We start from the raw sequence: 21,893 nt of genomic DNA, 5'->3' as shown, positions 1-21,893 counted from the left end.
TTTTTTTTCTTATCCTTGGGATACTCGATTCCTGAATTCTTAAATGTTGGGACATTTGATTCCTGAATTTTTTCCCCATTGGGACATTTGATTCCTGACGTTTTTATCCGTTGGGATACTTGATTCCTGAATTTTAGGCTGTTGGGATGTTTGACACCTGAGGGTTTTATCTCTGGGATATATAATTCCCAATTTTTTTATCCCTGGGGTATTTGATTCCCGATTCCTTTTCCTCCCTCCCTCCAGGCCTCTCTTTCCATGTCTCCCCTCGGATCCTGCGGCGTTCCCGGCCGATCCCGGGCCTGTCCTGGCCTCTGGAATCCCTTGGGGTTGAGTTCCACCTTTTCCTTCCTCCCCCAAATCTCAGGGCTGGAATTCTGGGCAATCCCAGCTCCACCAACAACCCCTTCCCTGTTTTTTGGGATGGGCATTGACAGCACCTCTTTCTTTCCCTGGTTTTTGGGATGGGCACTGACAGTTCCTGATTCCCAGTTTTTTGGGATGGGCACTGACAATGCCTCTTTCTTTCCCAGTTTTTTGGGATGGGCACTGACAGCACCTCTTTCTTTCCCTGTTTTTTGGGATGGGCACTGGTGGTTCCTCATTCCCAGTTTTTTGGGATGGGCACTGACAGCGCCTCTTTCCCCTCTTTTTTTGGCAGAAATGGCGCCCAAGTTGAAGAAGAAGGGGCATTCGGGGCGAGAGCAGAAGAAGGTGAGACCCCAGCACGGCCTCGGGGTGGGAATGGGAGCTCTGGGAACACCGGGAATGCCGGGGGGGACGGGGCTTGAGTGGGCCCCATGGATTTCCTGGGAACACATTCCCAGTTGGTCCAGGGAGGGTGGGAAGGGCTTCCAGAGGCATTGGGGAGGTGTTTTGGGAACTTGGGAGGTGTTTTGGGAACTTGGGAGGTGTTTTGGGAACTTGGGAGGTGTTTTGGGGACCAGGAGGGTGTTCTGAGGATCTGGGAGGTGTTTTGGGGACCGGGAGGGTGTTTTGGTGACCAAAAAGGTGTTTCAGTTACTGGGAGGGTCATGAGAGCCACTTGACTACCAGTAACCCATTTTTGATGACCAATAACCCATTTTGGATGACCAGTAACCCATTTCCGATGACCAGAACCCATTTCTGATGACCAATAACCCATTTCTGATGACCAGTAACTCATTTTGGATGACCAATAACCCATTTCTGACCACCAGTAACCCATTTGTGACGACCAGTAACCCATTTTTGATGACCAGTAACCCATTTCTGATGACCAATAACCCATTTTTGATGACCCATAACCCATTTCCGACAACCAATAACCCATTTCCCACAACCAATAACCCATTTTTGATGACCCATAACCCATTTGTTACCACCAGTAACCCATTTCCGACGACCAATAACCCATTTCCGACAACCAGTAACCCATTTCCGATGACCAATAACCCATTTCCGATGACCAATAACCCATTTCCGATGACCAATAACCCATTTCCGACGACCAATAACCCATTTCCGACAACCAATAACCCATTTCCGACAACCAATAACCCATTTCTGATTACCAATAACCCATTTTTGATGACCCATAACCCATTTTTGATGACCAATAACCCATTTCTGATGACCAATAACCCATTTCTGATTACCAATAACCCATTTTTGATGACCAATAACCCATTTCTGATGACCCATTACCCATTTGTTACCACCAGTAACCCATTTCCGACGACCAATAACCCATTTCCGACAACCAGTAACCCATTTTTGATGACCAGTAACCCACTATTGACAACTAATAACCCATTTCCGATGACCAATAACCCATTTCCCACAACCAATTACCCATTCCTGACCACCCAGTAACCCATTTCCGACAACCAATAACCCATTTCTGATGACCAGTAACCCATTTCCGACCACCAATAACCCATTTCCGACCACCAATAACCCATTTCTGATGACCAGTAACCCATTTTTGATGACCAATAACCCATTTCTGATGACCCATAACCCATTTCTGTCGACCAATAACCCATTTCCCACATGCAATAACCCATTCCCGACCACCCAGTAACCCATTTCCAACAACCACTCACTCAGGCGACCCAGGGGGGGCTGAATTTCCGTGACCAAAACGCCGTTTTCAGCACCCCTGACCGCCCCTCTCGTGTCCTTTTCCCTCGACAGCACCACCACCACCACCACCAGGCGCCGGCGCCGCCCCCTCAGCCGCAGCCCCCGGCGGTGGCCCCGGCGCCGCCTCCGGCGCAGCCCCCGCCGCCCGTCCCGGCTCCCCGCCCCGCCCGTCAAGGCGTCGCCGCCGCCCTTCGTGCCCGCCCGGTGCCGGTGCTGGAGCACCCCCTGCCCGGCACCATGTTCGACACCATGGGCCACTTCGGCCAGCCCATCCTGCACCTGCCCCAGCCCGAGCTGCCCCCACACCTGCCCCCGGCGGCCGAGCACGGCACCCCCCCCCACCTCAACCAGCACGTGGTGTCTCCTCCAGGTCAGCGGGGCGGGGACACCGGGAGGCTGGGGGATTTGGACCTCCCTGGGGGGGTTGTCACTCCTGGGTGGGGTTTGTGCCTCCTGGGTGGGGTTTTTTCCTCATGGGTGGGGTTTTTTCCTCCTGGGTGGGGTTTGTGCCTCCTGGGTGGGGTTTGTCACTCCTGGGTGGGGTTTGTGCCTTCTGGGTGGGGTTTGTCACTCCTGGGTGGGATTTGTCCCTCCTGGGTGGGGTCTTTCACTCTTGAAGGAACTGGGTGGGTTCTGTCCCTCCTGGGGGTGTTGGGTGGGGTTTGTCCCCCCTGTAGGAGCTGGGTGGGGGTTCTGTCCCTCCTGGGGGTGTTGGGTGGGATCTGTCCCTCCTGAGGGTGTTGGGTGGGGTTTGTCCCTCCTTGGGGTGCTGGGTGGGTTCTGTCCCTCCTGGGGGTGTTGGGTGGGTTCTGTCCCCCCTGTAGGAGTTGGGTGGGTTCTGTCCCTCCTGTAGGAGCTGGGTGGGTTCTGTCCCTGCTGTAGTTGCTGGGTGGGTTCTGTCCCTCCTGGATGGGTTCTGTCCCCACTGTGGGAGCTGGGTGGGGGTTCTGTCCCTCCTGGATGGGTTCTGTCTCTCCTGGGGGTATTGGGTGGGGATTGTCCCTCCTGGGGGTGCTGGGTGAGGGTTCTGTCCCCCCTGTAGGAGCTGGGTGGGTTCTGTCCCTCCTGTAGGAGCTGGGTGGGTTCTGTCCCTGCTGTAGGAGCTGGGTGGGGGTTCTGTCCCTCCTCGGGGTGCTGGGTGGGATCTGTCCCTCCTGAGGGTGTTGGGTGGGTTCTGTCCCTCCTGGGTGGGTTCTGTCCCTCCTGGGTGGGATCTGTCCCTTCTGGGTGGGATCTGTCCCTGCTGTAGGAGCTGGGTGGGGGTTCTGTCCCTCCTGGGGGTGCTGGGTGAGGGTTCTGTCCCTCCTGGAGGGTGCCAGGGCAGGGTGGAGGAGCGATGGGTGGGCACAGAGAGCTTCTCCACTCCTGACATCCCCGTGTCCTTCTGGGCCCTCCCCCCATCCCAGAGGCAGGAGTTGGTGCCGGGTGGGTTCCGCCCCTGCCGGCAGTGCCGGGCGGGCTCGGGGCGGGCGCCGTGACCCCCTCACTGACCACGCCCGTCCTTCTCCCTTCCTCCCCGCAGCTTTGCACAACGCTCTGCCTCAGCAGCCCTCGAGGCCCAGCAACCGCGCCGCGGCGCTGCCGCCCAAGCCCCCGCGCCCCCCGGCCGTGGCGCCGGCGCTGCCGCCGCAGCCGCTCCTGCCGCAGCCGCCGCTGCCGCAGCCGCCGCAGGTGCTGCTGGAGGACGAGGAGCCGCCGGCGCCGCCGCCGCCGCACCACGGGCTGCCCCTGAGCGCCAGCCAGATGCAGCTGTACCTGCAGCAGCTGCAGAAGGTGCAGCCGCAGACTCCGCTTCTCCCTTCAGTGAAGGTCCAGTCGCAGGCGCCGCCGGGGCCGCCGCCGGGGCCGCCCTCGGCGCTGCCGCCGCCGCCTCCGGTGCCGCCCTCGGCGCACCCCGCGGTGCAGCAGCTGCAGCCGCCGCCGCCACCGCGCTCGCTGCACGTGCAGCCCCTGCCCTTCCCGCCCCACCTGCCGCGGCCGCGCCGCGGCCGCCCCCAGCAGCAGCAGCAGCAGCAGCAGCCCAGCAGCAGCAGCACCCCGCAGCCCCCTACAGCCCCCGCAGCCTCGGCGCAGCACGCCGGCGCCCGCCAAGCGCAGCAGGTCATCCAGCACCACCTCGCGCGGCACCACAAACCGGACCCTACGGCAGCGGTGAGCGGCTGCAGCAGCGGCAGCGGCACCGGCAGCAGGAGGAGGAGGAGGAGGAGGATGGGGGGATGGGGGTGGAGGGGTGAGGGGGTGGGGGTGGTGGACTCCCGCCCGCTGAGGGTTCTGTGGTCAGGCGCGCGGGTCGGGCGCTTGGAGGAGGTGGAGGAGCTCAGGGACAGCCACTCGGGGAGGGTCTCGGGGGCCTGGAGTTGTTGGGGGTCTCAGGGATCTCCAGGTTTTAGGGCCTGGAGTTGTTGAGGGTCTCAAGGATCTCCAGGTTTTAGGGCCTGGAGTTGTTGGGGGTCTCAAGGATCTCCGGGTTTTAGGGCCTGGAGTTGTTGGGGGTCTCGGGGATCTCCAGGTTGTAGGGCCTGGAGTTGTTGGGGGTCTCAAGGATCTCCAGGTTTTAGGGCCTGGAGTTGTTGGGGGTCTCAAGGATCTCTAGGTTTTAGGGCCTGGAATTGTTGAGGGTCTCGGGGATCTCCAGGTTTTAGGACCTGGAGTTGTTGGGGGTCTTGGGGATCTCCAGGTTGTAGGGCCTGGAGTTGTTGGGGGTCTTGGGGATCTCCAGGTTTTAGGACCTGGAGTTGTTGAGAATCTCAGGGATCTCCAGGGTTTAGGACCTGGAGTTGTTGAGGGTCTCGAGTTGCTGAGGATCTCGGGATCTCCAGTTGTTGGGGGTCTCAAGGACCTTGAGTTTCTGAGGATCTCTGGGATCTCCATTTGTTGGGGATCCCGAGTTATTGAGGGTCCTAAGGATCTCCAGTTGTTGGGGATCTCAAGGACCTTGAGTTTTTGAGAATCCTGAGGATCTCCAGTTGTTGAGGATCTTTAAATACTGAGGATCTCAGGGATCTCCAGTTTTTAGGACCTGGAGTTGTTGAGGGTCTCGAGTTACCGAGGATCTCGGGGATCTCCAGTTGTTGAGGATCCTGAGTTTTTGAGGATCTTGAGGATCTCCAGTTGTTGGGGATCTCAAGGACCTTGAGTTTCTGAGGATCTTGAGGATCTCCAGTTGTTGGGGGTCTCCAGTTACTGAGGATCTTGAGGATCTCCAGTTGTTGAGGGTCTCCGGTTACTGAGGATCTTGGGATCTCCAGTTGTTGGGGGTCTCCAGTTACTGAGGATCTCAGGGATCTCCAGTTGTTGAGGGTCTCCAGTTGTTACTGAGGATCTCAGGGATCTCCAGTTGTTGGGGGTCTCCAGTTGTTACTGAGGATCTCGGGATCTCCAGTTGTTGAGGGTCTCCAGTTGTTACTGAGGATCTGGGGATCTCCAGTTGTTTGGGGTCTCTGGGATCCCCGTGTTTGGAGGGTCTCGAGTTCTTGAGGGTTTCAAGGAGCTCCAGTTTTGGAGGATCCTGAGTTGCTGAGGGTCTCGAGGGTCTCCAGTTGTTGAGAATCTCAAGGACTTGAGTTATTGAGGATCTCAAGTTTCTGAGGATCTCGAGGATCTCTGGTTGTTGAGGATCTTGAGGATCTCCAGTTCTTTAGGACCTTGAGGCTGCCAAGTCATTGAGGCTCTCTGGTTCCTGAGCATCTCCAGAATCTCTGGTTCTGAGGATCTCCAGGATCTCTGGTTTTGGGGATCTCCAGGATCTCTGGTTTTGGGGATCTCCAGCCGTGAGGATCTTGAGTTTTTGAGTACCTTGAGGATTCCAAGGATGGCCAGGTTTTGAGGATCTCCAGTCACTGAGGATCTCAGGGGCCTCTTTTCATGAACACCTTGATGTCAAGTTCTTGAGGAACTCCCAGTTTTTGAATCACGGAGGAACTTGAGGACGGGAAGGTTTTGAGGGTCTCAAGTGCTGGAGGGTCTCGAGGTCCTCAGACCTTTGAACATCTCCAGGGGCTCGAGATTTTGAGGATCTTTTGAGGATCTGAAGGATCTTCAGTGTTTGAGAATCTTGAGGATCTCGTTTCTGAGGATCTCAGATCTTGGAGAGGTCCTGATGTCCCTCAGGGTCTCAGTGATCTCAGCTCCCTGAGGATTTGGGGACCTGGAAAATCTCATTCTTGAGCATCTCAGAGTTCCCAAATTTTGGAGGATCTCCATTCTTGAGGAACACCAAGATTCCCTCCTTGAGGAACACCAAGATCTCCATCCTTGAGGAACTCCAAGATCTCCATCCTTGAGGAACACCAGGATTCCATCCCTGAGGAACCCCAGGATTCCATCCTTGAGGAACACCAGGATTCCATCCTGAGGAACACCAGGATCTCCATCCTTGAGGAACACCAGGATCTCCATCCTTGAGGAACACCAGGATCTCCATCCTTGAGGAACACCAGGATTCCAATCAGCGAGGAACACCAGGGATCTCGAGGAACGCCAGAGTTCCATCCCTGAGGAACCTCAGGATTCCATCCTTGGGGAACCCCAGGATCTCCACCCTTGAGCTCAGGATTCCATCCTTGAGGAACACCAGGATCTCGAGAAGCACCAGGATTCCATCAGAGGAACACCAGGATCCCATCCTTGAGGAACCACCAGGATCTCGAGGAACACCAGGATTCCGGCCCACGAGGAACACCAGGATCTCCATCCTTGAGGAACACCAAGATCTCCAATCCTTGAGGAACACCAAGATCTCCCTCCTTGAGGAACACCAGGATTTGAGGAACCCCAGGATTCCATCCTTGAGGAGCACCAGGATTCCACCCTTGAGGAACACCAGGATTTCGAGGAACCCCAGGATTCCATCCCTGAGGAACACCAGGATTCCATCCTTGAGGAACACCAGGATTCCGTCCTTGAGGAACCCCAGGATTCCATCCTTGAGGAACACCAAGATTCCCTCCTTGAGGAACACCAGGATTCCATCCTTGAGGAACACCAGGATTCCATCCTTGAGGAACACCAGGATTCCCTCCTTGAGGAACACCAGGATTCCATCCTTGAGGAACCCCAGGATTCCATCCTTGAGGAACACCAGGATTCCATCCTTGAGGAACACCAAGATCTCCAATCCTTGAGGAACACCAGGATCTCCATCCTTGAGGAACACCAGGATCTCCATCCTTGAGGAACCCCAGGATTCCATCCTTGAGGAACACCAGGATTCCATCCCTGAGGAACACCAGGATTCCATCCTTGAGGAACACCAGGATTCCATCCTTGAGGAACACCAGGATTCCATCCTTGAGGAGCACCAGGATCTCCATTCTTGAGGAGCACCAGGATCTCCATCCTTGAGGAACACCAGGATCTCGAGGAACACCAGGATTCCATCCTTGAGGAACACCAAGATCTCCATCCTTGAGGAACACCAGGATTCCATCCTTGAGGAACTCCAGGATTCCATGGTTGAGGGAGAGGGAAGGGCAGGCAGGGACTGGGAAGGGGGAAGGAGTGGCAGGGAAGGGCAGGCAGAGGCTGGAGCAGCTTCTCCTGCCCCCAGGACACAATTCCCGGGTGGAGCTGGACCCAGACCCTGCTGCAGCTCCAGGCAGGGAGGGGGGAAGGGCAGTGCCCACCCTCGGGACACCACACTTGAGCCACACTCAGTGCAGGGTGACCAGGGTCTCATGGGGACATCCTGGGGACAACACACTCCATCCAGGGCCACCACACTCCCTCCAGGGCCACCACACTCCATCCAGGGCCACCACTCTCAGTCCAGGGCCACCACACTCCATCCAGGGCCACCACTCTCAGCCCAGGGCGTGTCAGGGCCACCACACCATCCAGGGACACCACACTCCATCCAGGCCACCACACTCCATCCAGGGCCACCACATTCCCTCCAGGGTGTGTCAGGGCCACCACACTCCTTCCAGGGCCACCACTCTCAGCCCAGGGTGTGTCAGGGCCACCACACTCCATCCAGGGCCACCACAGTCCCTCCAGGGCCACCACACTCCATCCAGGGCCACCACTCTCAGTCCAGGGCCACCACACTCCTTCGAGGGCCACCACAGTCCCTCCACGGCCACCACACTCCCTCCAAGGCCACCACACTCCTTCCAGGGCGTGTCAGGGCCACCACACTCCCTCCAGGGTGGCCAGGGTCCCATGGGGACATCCTGGGGACAACACATTCCATCCAGGGGGTGTCAGGGCACCACACCTGACTCAGGGCCACCACTCTTCATCCAGGACCACCACAATACTTGAGTCAGGGCCACCACACTCCATGTCAGGGGGTGTCGGGCACCACACTTGCCTCAGGGCCACCATTCTCATTCCAGGGCACGTCAGGGCACCACACTCCATCTCAGGGCCACCACACTCCATCCAGGATGTGTCAGGGCCACCACTCTCCATGTCAGGGCCACCACACTTGACTCCATCCACGACCACCCCCATCCCTGCAGGGCCAGTCCCCCCTGTCCCTCAGGGCCGTGTCGGGGCTGTTGTGGGGCCGTGGTGAGGGTGCCATGGCGAGTATGGTGGGCAGCCGTGAGCCGTGATGGGTGCCGATGGCACAGTGGCTGTGGTGGGGCATGGCGGTGGGCAGGGCCATGGCTGTGGTGGGGCCGTGTTATGGACCATGGCAGTGCCGTGGCTGTGGCAGTTCCGGGGTGGTGCCATGGCTGCGGTGGGGCCGTGACGGGCACGGTGGTGCCATGGCTGTGGTGGGACGGTGCCCATGGTGGTGTCGTGACCGTGGCGGTGCCATGGCCATGGTGGGGCTGTGGTGAGGCCGTGGTGGGCACAGTGGGACCATGGCCGTGGTGGGATGGTGCCATGGCAGTGTGTGGCTGTGGCCATGGTGGTGCCAGTGGCCATGGTGGGGTGCATGTGCTGTGGCTGTGGCGGTGGCCGTGGTGTGGTGCCATGGCTGCGGTGGGGCCGTGACGGGCACAGTGGGGCCGTGGCCGTGGTGGGGCCATGGCAGGCACGGTGGTGCCATGGCCGTGGTGGGACGGTGCCATGGCTGTGATGGTGCCAGGGTGGGGCTGGAGTTGTGGTGGGACGATGCCGTGGCCGTGGCAGTGCCGTGGCCGTGGTGGGACGGTGCTGTGGCAGTGCCATGGCTGTGGTGAGGCCGCGGCGGGCACAGTGGTGCCGTGGCTGTGATGGGACCATGGCCGTGGTGGGATGGTGCCCATGGTGGTGTCGTGACCGTGGTGGTGCCATGGCCGCAGTGGGGCTGTGGTGAGGCCATGGTGGGCACAGGGGGGCTGTGGCCATGGCAGTACCGTGGCCGTGGTGGGACGGTGCCATGGTGGGATGGTGCCATGGTGGTGCCATGGCCATTGTGGAACGATGCCATGGCAGTGCCGTGGCCATGGTGGGACGGTGCCATGGTGGGATGGTGCCATGGTGGGATGGTGGCTGTGGTGGGACGGTGCCATGGCAGTGCCGTGGCCGTGGTGGGACGGTACCATGGTGGGACGGTGCCATGGCAGTGCCGTGGCCGTGGTGGGATGGTGCCATGATGGTGTCATGGCCATGGTGGGATGGTGCCATGGTGGGATGGTGCCATGGCAGTGCCGTGGCCGTGGTGGGATGGTGCCATGGTGGGACGGTGCCATGGCAGTATCATGGCTGTTTTGGTGCCGTGGCGGCGTCGGTGGCGTCGGGTGCCGCCGAGGCCGTCCGTGTGACTGACCGGTGCCCCCCCCCTTCTCAGGTCACCTGCGGGAAGCCCCCTCCCCTCTCATGATGCATTCCCCACAGATGCCGCCCTTCCAGGCTCTGGTGCACCAATCGCCACCCCAGCAGAGCATCCAGCCAAAAAAACAGGTAAAAAAACCAAACAACCAAAAAAAACAGGTAAAAAAACAGGTAAAAAAACCAAACAGCCAAAAAACAGGTAAAAAGCCAACCAAAAAACAGGTGAAAAACCAACCAAAAAACAGGTAAAAACCAGCCAAAGAAATAGGTAAAAAACAGGTAAAAAACCAGGTACCAACTCGGAGGGGGGGAACCTCAGGGGGGAGAATAAAAAACAACTCCCCCACCCCCGTGGGGGACCCTCCAACCTGCCAGAGCCACAGCCACGGTTTAGGGGGGAGTTGGGGGGGTTTTTGAGGTGGGGCAGGAGGGTTTGGGGTGGAGCAGGAGGTTTTGGGAGGGTTTGGGGTGGGGCAGGAGGGTTTGGGGTGGGGCAGGAGGTTTTTGGGAGGGTTTGGGGTGGGGCAGGAGGGTTTGGGGTGGGGCAGGATGGTTTTGGGGTGGTTTGGGGGGTTTGGGTGGGGCAGGAGGGTTTTGGGGTGGGGCAGGATGGTTTTGGGGTGGTTTGTGGGGGTTTTTGGGTGGGGCAGGAGGGTTTGGGGGGGCTTTGGGGTGGGGCAGGAGATTTTGGGGGTGCCCAGGTGGGTGCTGATCTGGGCCTGGCCGTGGCAGGAGCTGCGAGCAGGCGTCCGTGGCACAGGAGGTTTAGGAGGGTTTTGGGGTGGGGCAGGAGGATTTTGGGATGGTTTTAGGTGGGTTTTTGGGTGGGGCAGGAGGTTTTGGGTGCTGATTTGGGCCTGGCCGTGGCAGGAGCTGCAAGCGCGTCCGTGGGACAGGAGGGTTTTGGGGTGGGAAGGAGGGTTTTGGGTGGGACAGGAGGGTTTTGGGGTGGGGCAGGAGGTTTTGGGTGCTGATCTGGGCCTGGCCGTGGCAGGAGCTGCGAGCGGCGTCCGTGGGACAGGAGGGTTTTGGGGTGGGACAGGAGGGTTTGGGGTGGGACAGGAGGGTTTTGGGGGTGGGACAGGAGGGTTTTGGGGTGGGGTTTTGGGGTGGGGCAGGAGGTTTTGGGGTGCCCAGTTGTGTGCTGATTTGGGTCTGGCCATGGCAGGAGCTGCGAGCGGCGTCCGTGGGACAGGAGGGTTTTGGGGTGGGGCAGGAGGGTTTTGGGGTGGGGCAGGAGGGTTTTGGGGTGGAGTTTTGGGTGGGGCAGGAGGGTTTTGGGGTGCCCAGGCAGGTGCTGATTTGGGTCTGGCCGTGGCAGGAGCTGCGAGCGGCGTCCGTGGTGCAGGAGGGTTTTGGGGTGGGACAGGAGGGTTTTGGGGTGGGTTTTTGGGGTGGGGCAGGAGGTTTTGGGTGCTGATTTGGGCCTGGCCGTGGCAGGAGCTGCGAGCGGCGTCCGTGGGACAGGAGGGTTTGGGGGTTTTGGGTGGGGCAGGAGGGTTTTGGGGTGGTTTGGGGAGTTTTTTGGGGTGGGGCAGGAGGTTTTGGGTGCTGATTTGGGCCTGGCCGTGGCAGGAGCTGCGAGCGGCGTCCGTGGTGCAGTCGCAGCCCCTGGGGGGGAAGGAGGAGAAGATCCACTCGCCCGTCGTGAGGAACGAGACCTTCAGCCCCCCCCTGCGCCAGGACCCCCCCAAGCACCCCGAGAGCATCAAAGCACCCCCACACCTCCCCCAGAGTGAGTGGGGGGGCTGCACCCCGGAATCTGGGGTTGGAGAACCCCCATCACCCCCAGTTTTGGGGTGTGAGACCCCCATCACCAATAGTTTTGGGGTGTGAGACCCCCATCACCCCCAGTTTGGGCTTGGAGAACCCCCATAACCCCTGAGTTTTGGGGTTTGAGACCCCCATCGCCCCTAGTTTGGGGTGGGAGAACCCCCAGAACCCCCAGTTTGGGGTTGGAGAACCCCCATAACCCCCGAGTTTGGGGTGGGAGAACCCCCAGAACCCCCAGTTTAGGGTTGGAGAACCCCCATCACGCCCAGTTTAGGGTTGGAGAACCCCCATCACCCCTAGTTTTGGGGTTTGAGACCCCCCCATGACCCCCAGTTTTGGGGTTGGAAACCCCTATGATCTCAGTTTTGGGGGTGAAGACCCCCGTCACTCAGTTTTGGTGTCCAATCACCCCAATTTCGGTGTCGAAGACCCCATTACCCCCAATTTTGGGTATCAGAGCCCCCTATTTCAGTGTCTCTATCCCCCATCACCCCAATTTGGGTGTCCCCTTTCCCCCATCACCCCAATTTGGATGTCTGAGACCTTCACTTCTGGTGTCCCACCCCCCCATCACCCCAATTTGGGTGTCCCTTTCCCCATCACCCCAATTCAGGTGTCCCTTTCCCCCACCCATTTGGGTGTTTGAGTCCCCCATTTCAATGTCCCATTTCCCCCATCACCACAATTTGGGTGTCCCAGACCCCCAATTTCAGTGTCTCAGCCCCCATCACCCCAATTTGGGTGTCTGGGCCCCCATTTCAATGTCCCAGCCCCATCACCCCAATTTGGGTGTCCCAGACCCCAGATTTCAATGTCCCTTTCCCCCATCACCCCAATTTGGGCGTCCCCATTTCCCACCACCCCAGTTGGGGTGTCTAGACCCCCAATTTCAGGTGTCCCAGCCCCACCCACCACCCCAATTCGAGCGTCCCATTTCCCCCATCACCCCAGTTTGGATGTCCCAGACCCCAGATTTCAATGTCCCATTTCCCCCATCCCCCCAATTTGGGTATCTGAGACCCCCAATTTCAGTGTCCCATTCCCCCCCACCCCAATTTGGGTGTCTGAGCCCCAGTTCAATGTCCATCCCCACCCCCACCCCAATTTGGGTGTCCCTTTCCCCACCAATTTGGGTGTCTGAGACCTCCATTTCTAGTGTCCCAACCCTCATCACCCCAATTTGGGTGTCCCCTTTCCCCCATCACCCCAATTTGGGTGTCCCATCACCCCAATTTCAATGTCCCATTCCCTCCATCACCCCAATTTGGGTGTCCGAGATCCCCAATTTCAGTGTCTCAACCCCCCATGACCCCAATTTGGGTGTCCCTTTCCCCCATCACCCCAATTCGGGTGTCCCATTTCCCCCATCACCCCAATTTGGGTCGTCTAGAGCCCCCAGTTTCAGTGTCCCAGCCCCCATGACCCCAATTTGGGTGTCCCCTTTCCCCATCACCCCAATTCAGGTGTCCCCTTCCCCACCCCAATTTCCGTGTCCAACCCCCCCAGCCGTGCCCCCCAGCCCGGGGGGCTGCCGGGGGTGCCCCCTGTGCCCCCCTGAGGGCCCTGCTGGGTTTCAGGGCCGGAGCTGAAGCCGCTGGAGGGGGCTCGAGCCGTGATCCGGCCCCCGGAGCAGCCGCCCCCGGCCCCGGGAGCGCCCGACAAGGAGCGGCAGAAACAGGAGCCCAAAACCCCCGTGGCCCCCAAGAAGGTACAAAAATAACCCCAAAAAAACAAACCCCCCCAGGAATTTATGGGGGAGAAACCTCTGGGAATTGGGGGGAAATTCCTGGGAATGAGGTGGGAATGGTGGGAATGGGGAGTCCCCGTCCCACCGGGAATGGGGGATGGGAGGACATCCAGAGGGAGCTGGGGAAGGGTCAGGATTGGGGATGGGAGAAGATCTGGAAGTCACCAGGTGACATCCAGAGGAGCCTGGGGAAGGGTCAGGAGTGGGGATGGGAGAAGCTCTGGAAGTCACCAGGTGACATCCAGAGGGAGCTGGGGAAGGGTCAGGAGTGGGGATGGGAGAAGCTCTGGAAGTCACCAGGTGACATCCAGAGGGACCTGGGGAAGGGACAGGACTGGATCCATGAGTACTCCCTGAGGTTCCATCAGGTGACATCCAGAGGGGCCTGGGGAAGCTCCAGGATTGGATCCATGAGAACCTACTGAGTTTGAGGGAGGGGGTGACATCCAAAGAAAGCTCCAGGATCCATCAGGACCTCCTGAGGTCCCCTGTGCTGAGGGACAGGGGGTGACATCCAGAGGGGCCTGGGGAAGCTCCAGGATTGGATCCATCAGAACCTCCCGAGATCCCCCAGGCTGAGGGACAGGGGGACATCCAGAGGAAGCTCCAGGACCTCCCAAGGTCCCCCGTGCTGAGGGACAGGGGGACATCCAGGGGAAGCTCCAGGATGGGATCCATCAGAACCTCCCGAGGTTCCCCAGGCTGAGGGACAGGGGGACATCCAGGGGAAACTCCAGGAGCTCCCGAGGTCCCCCAGGCTGAGGGACAGGGGGAAATCCAGAGGAAGCTCCAGGACCTCCTGAGGGACAGGGGGACATCCAGAGGAAGCTCCAGGAGCTCCTGGGGGACAGGGGGACATCCAGAGGAAGCTCCAGGACCTCCTGAGGTCCCCCAGGCTGAGGGAGGGGGTGGCATCCAGAGGAAGCTCCAGGACCTCCTGAGGGACAGGGGGACATCCAGGGGAAGCTCCAGGACCTCCTGAGGTCCTGAGGGACAGGGGGACATCCAGAGGAAGCTCCAGGACGTCCTTAGGGACAGGGGGACATCCAGAGGAAGCTCCAGGACCTCCTGAGGTCCTGAGGGACAGGGGGACATCCAGAGGAAGCTCCAGGACCTCCCGAGGTCCTGAGAGACAAGGGCACATCCAGAGGAAGCTCCAGGACCTCCTGAGGGACAGGGTGACATCCAGAGGAAGCTCCAGGACCTCCCGAGGTCCTCCTGCCGATCCCCCTGGCCGTGCTGGTCTCCACCTCGGTGCCCGTGGCTGGGGGGTGTTCCCAGGGACTCCTCCCCCCATTCTGGGGGTCCCTGATTGTTCTGTGCCCCCCCCCAGGACCTGAAGATCAAGAACATGGGCTCGTGGGCCTCGCTGGTGCAGAAGCACCCGGCGGCGCCCTCGGCCACGGCCAAGTCGTCGAGCGACAGCTTCGAGCAGTTCAAGCGGGCGGCGCGAGAGAAGGAGGAGCGAGAGAAGGCCCTCAAGGCCCAGGCCGAGCAGGTCGAGAGGGAGAAGGAGCGGCTGCGGCGCGAGCAGGAGAGGATGAGGTGAGGACACCGCCCCCAGACCACCCCCAGACCCAAAACCACCCCAAAACCAAAACTGCCCCCAGATCATCCCCAGATCCTCTGAGCAGGAGAGGATGAGGTGAGGACACTGCCCCCAGACCCAAAACCGCCCCCAGATCATCCCCAGATCCTCTGAGCAGGAGAGGATGAGGTGAGGACACCGCCCCCAGACCCAAAACCTCCCCCAGATCATCCCCAGATCCTCCTGAGCAGGAGAGGATGAGTAGGACGTACCGCCCCAGGACCAGTCACACACCCAAAACCACCCCAAAACTGCCCCCAGATCATCCCCAGATCATCCCCAGATCCTCTCTGAGCAGGAGAGGATGAGGTGAGGACACCACCCCCAGACCCAAAACCACCCCAAAACAGGCCCCAGATCATCCCCAGATCCTCTCTGAGCAGGAGAGGATGAGGTGAGGACACCGCCCCCAGACCACCCCCAGACCCAAAACCACCCCCAGATCATCCCCAGACCCTCTCTGAGCAGGAGAGGATGAGGTGAGGACACCGCCCCCAGACCCAAAACCACCCCAAAACCGCCCCAAAACTGCCCCCAGATCATCCCCAGATCCTCTGAGCAGGAGAGGATGAGGTGAGGACACCGCACCCAGACCAGTCCCACACCCAAAACCACCCCCAGATCACCCCCAGATCCTCTGAGCAGGAGAGGATGAGGTGAGGACACCACCCCCAGACCCAAAACCACCCCAAAGCCGCCCCCAGATCACCCCCAGATCCTCTGAGCAGGAGAGGATGAGGTGAGGACGCCGCCCCCAGACCCAAAACCACCCCAAAACCACCCCAGAACCGCCCCCAGATCATCCCCAGATCATCCCCAGATCATCCCCAGATCCTCTCTGAGCAGGAGAGGATGAGGTGAGGACACCGCCCCCAGACCCAAAACCACCCCAAAACCACCCTCAGACCATCCCCAGATCCTCTGAGCAGGAGAGGATGAGGTGAGGACACCGCCCCCAGACCCAAAACCACCCCCAGATCATCCCCAGATCCTCTCTGAGCAGGAGAGGATGAGGTGAGGACACTGCCCCCAGACCAGTCCCACACCCATAACCACCCCAAAACCACCCCCAGACCATCCCCACGTCCTCTGAGCAGGAGAGGATGAGGTGAGGACACCGCCCCCAGACCCAAAACCACCCCAAAACCGCCCCCAGATCCTCTGAGCAGGAGAGGATGAGGTGAGGACACTACCCCCAGACCCAAAACGACCTCAAAACCACCCCAAAACCATCCCCAGATCCTCTGAGCAGGAGAGGATGAGGTGAGGACACTGCCCCCAGGGTGCTTTGATCAGCCCAATACCACCCCCAGATCATCCCCAGATCCTCTGAGCAGGAGAGGATGAGGTGAGGACACCGCCCCCAGACCGCCCCCAGACCCAAAACGACCTCAAAACCACCCCAAAACAGCCCCCAGATCATCCCCAGATCCTCTCTGAGCAGGAGAGGATGAGGTGAGGACACCGCCCCCAGACCCAAAACCACCCCAAAACTGCCCCCAGACCATCCCCAGACCGCTCCCACACCCAAAACCACCCCCAGATCATCCCCAGATTCTCTCTGAGCAGGAGAGGATGAGGTGAGGACACCGCCCCCAGACCGCCCCCACACTGCTGTGACCACCCCAAAACCACCCCCAGACCACCATAAGCATCACCAAACCACCCCCAGACCACCATAAGCATCACCAAACCACCCCCAAACCACCATAACCATCACCAAACCACCCCCAAACCACCATAACCATCACCAAACCACCTCCAAACCACCATAACCATCACCAAACCACCCCCCAAAGCCACCTCATAACCATCACCAAACCACCCCCAAACCACCATAACCATCACCAAACCACCTCCAAACCACCATAACAATCACCAAACCACCCCCAAACCACCATAACCATCACCAAACCACCCCCAGACCATCCCCACGTCCTCTCTGAGCAGGAGAGGATGAGGTGAGGACACTGCACCCAGATCCCCATCACTGATCCCATCGCCATTCCCATTCCTGTTCCCATTCTGGTCCCTGAGCGTGCTGTGTCCCTCAGGAGCCGGGAGGAGGAGGAGGCTCTGATGTCATCCCCAGTCTCTGGTCCCATTCCCAGTCTCTGGTCCCATTCCCAATCCCTGATCCCATCCCCAGTCCCTGATCCCATCCCCAGTCCCTGATCCCATCCCCAGTCCCTGATTCCCTCAGGAGCCGGGAGGAGGAGGAGGCCCTGATACCATCCCCAATCCCTGTTCTCTGATTCCATCCCCAATCCCTGATCCCAATCCCTGATCCCATTCCCTGATCCCATTCCCTGTTCCCTGATCCCAATCCCATTCCCATTTCCCTCAGGAGCCAGGAGGAGGAGGAGGCGCTGGAGCAGGCCCGGCGGGTGCCCAGTCCCTGTTCCCTGATCCCAATCCCTGATCCCATTCCCAATCCCTGATCCCATTCCCAATCCCTGATCCCATTCCCATTTCCCGCAGGAGCCAGGAGGAGGAGGAGGCCCTGATACCATCTCCCAATCCCTGTTCCCTGATCCCATCCCCAATCCCTGTTCCCTGATCCCAATCCCATTCCCTGATCCCATTCCCTGTCCCTGATCCCATTCCCATTTCCCTCAGGAGCCGGGAGGAGGAGGAGGCCCTGTTTCCATCCCCAGTCTCTGATCCCAATCCCTGTTCCCTGATCCCAATCCCATTCCCATTCCCTGTTCCCGCAGGAGCCGGGAGGAGGAGGAGGCGCTGGAGCAGGCCCGGCGGGTGCCCAATCCCTGTTCCCTGATTCCAATCCCTGTTCCCTGATCCCAATCCCTGTTCCCTGATCCCAGTCCCTGTTCCCTGATCCCAATCCCTGTTCCCTGATCCCAGTCCCTGTTCCCTGATCCCATTCCCTGTTCCCGCAGGAGCCGGGAGGAGGAGGAGGCGCTGGAGCAGGCCCGGCGGGTGCCCAGTCCCTGTTCCCTGATCCCAATCCCTGTTCCCTGATCCCAATCCCTGTTCCCTCAGGAGCCGGGAGGAGGAGGAGGCGCTGGAGCAGGCCCGGCGGGTGCCCAATCCCTGTTCCCTGATCCCATTCCCAATCCCTGATCCCATTCCCTGTTCCCCCAGGAGCCGGGAGGAGGAGGAGGCGCTGGAGCAGGCCCGGCGGGTGCCCAATCCCTGTTCCCTGATCCCATTCCCAATCCCTGATCCCAATCCCTGTTCCCAGATCCCTTTCCCTGATCCCAATCCCTGATCCCATTCCCTGTTCCCCAGGAGCCGGGAGGAGGAGGAGGCGCTGGAGCAGGCCCGGCGGGTGCCCCATTCCTGTTCCCTGATCCCATCCCCAATCCCTGATCCCAATCCCATTCCCAATCCCATTTCCCTCAGGAGCTGGGAGGAGGAGGAGGCGCTGGAGCAGGCCCGGCGGGTGCACGAGGAGGTTCGGCGGCGCCAGGAGCCGCCGGTGCCGGTGCCGGTGCCGGTGGCCGTGGCGGTGTCGGCGGCGGGCGCGGCCCCGCAGGGCTCCCAGAGCTCCCAACCCCCCTCCAGCCAGGCCATGCTGGACCAGCAGCGGGAAATGGCCCGGAAGAGGGAGCAGGAGAGGAGGCGCCGGGAAGCCGTGAGTGCCACCACCCCCCAGGAATGAAACGGGCACAGAAATGGACCCAAACAACCCGAAAATGGGCCCAAACGGCCCAAAAATGGGCCCAAACGGCCCAAAAATGGGCCCAAACGGCCCAAAAATGATCCCAAACAGCCCCGTGGGAATGAAACAGGCACGGAAATGGGCCCAAACGACCCAAAAATGGGCCCAAACGGCCCAAAAATGATCTCAAACAGCACCTTGGGACTGAAATGGGGACAGAAATGGGCCCAAACAACCCAAAAATGGGCCCAAACAGCCCCCCAGGAGTGAAACGGGCACAGAAATGGGCCCAAACAACCCAAAAATGGGCCCAAACGGCCCAAAAATGATCCCAAACAGCCCCTGGGAGACTGAAATGGGCCCAGACAGACCAGAAATGGGCCCAAACTGCCCAAAAATGGGCCCAAACGGCCCAAAAATGATCCCAAACAGCCTCCTGGGACTGAAATGGGCATGGAAATGGGCCCAAACGGCCCAAAAATGATCTCAAACAGCCCCTTGGGACTGAAATGGGCCCAAAAAATGGTCCTAATCATCCCAAAAAAATGGTCTCAAACAGCCTGAAAATGATCCCAAATGGCCCCGAAATGGTCCCAAAAGAAATCCACAGAAAATGCCCTCAAAATCCCCCCAAAATTACCCAAAAAAATCCAAAAAATGACCCCAAAAATACTCCAATGTATCCCAAAAATTCTCCCCAAAATACGTTCCCAAAATGCTCACCAGATAAAAATGCCCCAAAAATCCCCCAAAATTACCCAAAAAATCCAAAAAAATGACCCCAAAACTGCTCCAAAAATCCCCCAAAATACCCCTAAAATGCACAGAAATTACCCTAAAAATCCAAAAAAAAAACCAACCTCTTGAAGATCCACAGAAAAATCCCCCAAAATGCCCCAAAAAATCCCCCCAAATTACCCAAAAAAATCCAAAAAAATTACCCCAAAACTACTCCAAAAAATTCTCTAAAAAGTCCCCAAAAATGCTCCAAAAATCCCCCCAAAATTACCAAAAAATCCCCAAAAAAATGACCCCAAAAATACTCCAATGTATCTCCCAAAAAATCCTCCCCGAAATACTCCCAAGAATGCCACAAAAAATGCCCCAAAAATCCTCCCAAAGCTACCCAAAAATTCAAAAAAATGACCCAAAAAATACACCAAAAAATCCCAAAAAAATCCAAAATCCCCCCAAAATTACCCAAAAAATCCCAAAAAAAGACCCCAAAAATACTCCAAAAAATCCCCCAAAATCCAAAAATCCCTCCAAAATTACCCAAAAAATCCAAAAAAATGACCCCAAACACACCTCGAAAAATCCCAGAAAATGACCCCAAAATATCCAAAAATAAAAAATCCAAAATCCCCCAAATTACCTCAAAAACCCCAAAAAGACCCCAAAATACACCAAAAATCCCCAAAAATCCCCAAAAATCCCCAAAATCCCCCAAAATCCCCAAAAATCCTAAAATGACCCCAAAAATACTCAAAAAATTCCCCAAAAAATCCAAAAATCCCCAAAAATTACCAAAAAAATTCCAAAAATGACCCCAAAAATACACCAAAAATCAACAAAAAATCCAAAATTCCCCCCAAAATTACCCAAAAAATTCCAAAAAAAGACCCCAAAACTACTCCAAAAATCCCCAAAAATCCAAAATCCCCCAAAATTACCCAAAAGATGATCCCAAAATACACCAAAAATCCCCAAAAATCCAAAAATCCCCCCAAAATTACCCAAAAAATTCCAAAAAAAGACCCCAGAAATACTCAAAAAAGTCAACAAAAAATCAACAGTCAAAAAATCAAAAGTCAACAACAAAATCAACAATCCCCCCAAAACTACCCAAAAACTCTAAAAAATTAACGCAGAAATACACCAAAAAATCCCCCAAAAATCCAAAAATCCCACCAAAATTACCCAAAAAAAACCCAAAAAGACCCCAAAAATCAACAAAATCCAAAATCCCCAAAATTACTTCAAAAATTCCAAAAAAGACCCCTAAAATACTCCCCCAAAAAAATCCCCCAAAATTACCCAAAACTCCAAAAATGACCCTAAAAATACACCAAAAAATCCCCCCAAAATTTCCCAAAAAACTCCATAAAAAAGACCCCAAAAATATACCAAAAAATCCCCCAAAATTCCAAAAATCCTCCCAAAATTACCAAAAAATTTCAAAAAAAGACCCCAAAAATACTTCAAAAAATCCCCCCAAAATTACCCAAAAAACCCCCCCAAAAGTACTCCAAAAAATCAAAAATTCCCCCCCAAAATTACCCAAAAACTCCAAAAAAATGACCCCAAAAATACACCAAAAAATCCCCCCAAAATTTCCCAAAAAAATGTCCCCAAAAATTTCACCAAAAACTAAAAATAAAACCCCCAAAAATACCCTTTTTTTTCCCCCTCAGATGGCGGCGACGATCGACATGAACTTCCAGAGCGACCTCCTGGCCATTTTCGAGGAGAATCTTTTCTAGCGGCGGCTCCGGCGGATCCCGGGGGGGTTTTGCCCCAAACCTTTGACTCTTTCCTTTTTTTTTTTTTCTTTTTTTTTTTGGGTTCACTTTTGCTTTTTCCGACAGAAAAAAAACAAAAACAAATTACACAAAACAGACAAAAAAGACACACACAAAAAATTCCCCCAAAAAAAAACCAACCCCAACAAAGGAAAAACCAACAACGAAAAACCCACCAAAAATTCCTTTTTTTTGGTCTTTTCTTTCTTTCCTTTCCCTCCCCCCCCTCTTTTTTTTTTTTTCTGGAAAAGCAAAAAATCAACAGAAAAAAAAAGAAAAAAAAGGTTCAGACTCTCCATTCCCAAAAAAAAAATCCCACAAAACTCCTCGGGTTTGGGGTCTCCTCTCCCCCCACCCCAATTCCACCTTTTTATTTGGGAGGGGTTTTTTTTTTTTGCCTCTTTGGACCCTTTTTCACACCAAAAAAGCAGTGGAATTTCAACCTCCCGGGAGGGGAATTTTGGGGGGTTTTGTTTGGGTTTTTTTCCTTTTTTTTTTTTGGTTTTTTTTTGGTTTTCCCACATATTTTTGGGGGTTTTTTTTGGTTTGTTTTGGGTTGGTTTTTTTGGGAGGGGGAAGGGGGAGGGGTCGGGGTTGGAAAATTTCGACGGCGGCAGAAAAAAGAAAAAACACCCCAAAAAAAAACCACCAGAAAAGGGGGGGGGAAAAGAAAAGATTCCCGGTTTGGACTCCCAGATTTTTGGGGAGCTGCTTGGTGGGATTCGGGAATTTCGGGAGAAAATTGGGGGGGAGGGAGAGCGATGGGGGAGGGCCCCCACCCCTCCCCGCTGCCTCAGG

The 21,893-nt window shown here is 56.9% G+C and overlaps 1 protein-coding gene across 1 annotated transcript in view; it reads left to right on the top strand.

Moving 5' to 3' along the window:
• The window catches only part of BRD4 (bromodomain containing 4), a 60,318-nt gene extending 39,114 nt beyond the window's left edge, over nucleotides 1–21,204 (top strand). The window contains 12 exon segments of the mRNA XM_050337490.1: nucleotides 662–714; nucleotides 2,182–2,288; nucleotides 2,290–2,330; nucleotides 2,333–2,500; nucleotides 3,653–4,281; nucleotide 4,398; nucleotides 9,857–9,969; nucleotides 11,416–11,575; nucleotides 13,191–13,321; nucleotides 14,694–14,905; nucleotides 18,315–18,546; nucleotides 20,988–21,204. Of these exon segments, the coding sequence (XP_050193447.1) occupies nucleotides 662–714; nucleotides 2,182–2,288; nucleotides 2,290–2,330; nucleotides 2,333–2,500; nucleotides 3,653–4,281; nucleotide 4,398; nucleotides 9,857–9,969; nucleotides 11,416–11,575; nucleotides 13,191–13,321; nucleotides 14,694–14,905; nucleotides 18,315–18,546; nucleotides 20,988–21,056 (1,916 nt within the window). The 3' untranslated portion in view covers nucleotides 21,057–21,204.
• Nucleotides 21,205–21,893: the final 689 nt, after the last annotated feature.

This window comes from Myiozetetes cayanensis, unplaced genomic scaffold, assembly GCF_022539395.1.
Source record: "Myiozetetes cayanensis isolate MyiCay16 unplaced genomic scaffold, myiCay2020 scf67, whole genome shotgun sequence".
NCBI classification, from domain to species: domain Eukaryota; kingdom Metazoa; phylum Chordata; class Aves; order Passeriformes; family Tyrannidae; genus Myiozetetes; species Myiozetetes cayanensis.
The sequence above is the reverse complement of the archived record's forward strand: the minus strand, read 5'-3'. Positions and strand labels throughout refer to the sequence as shown.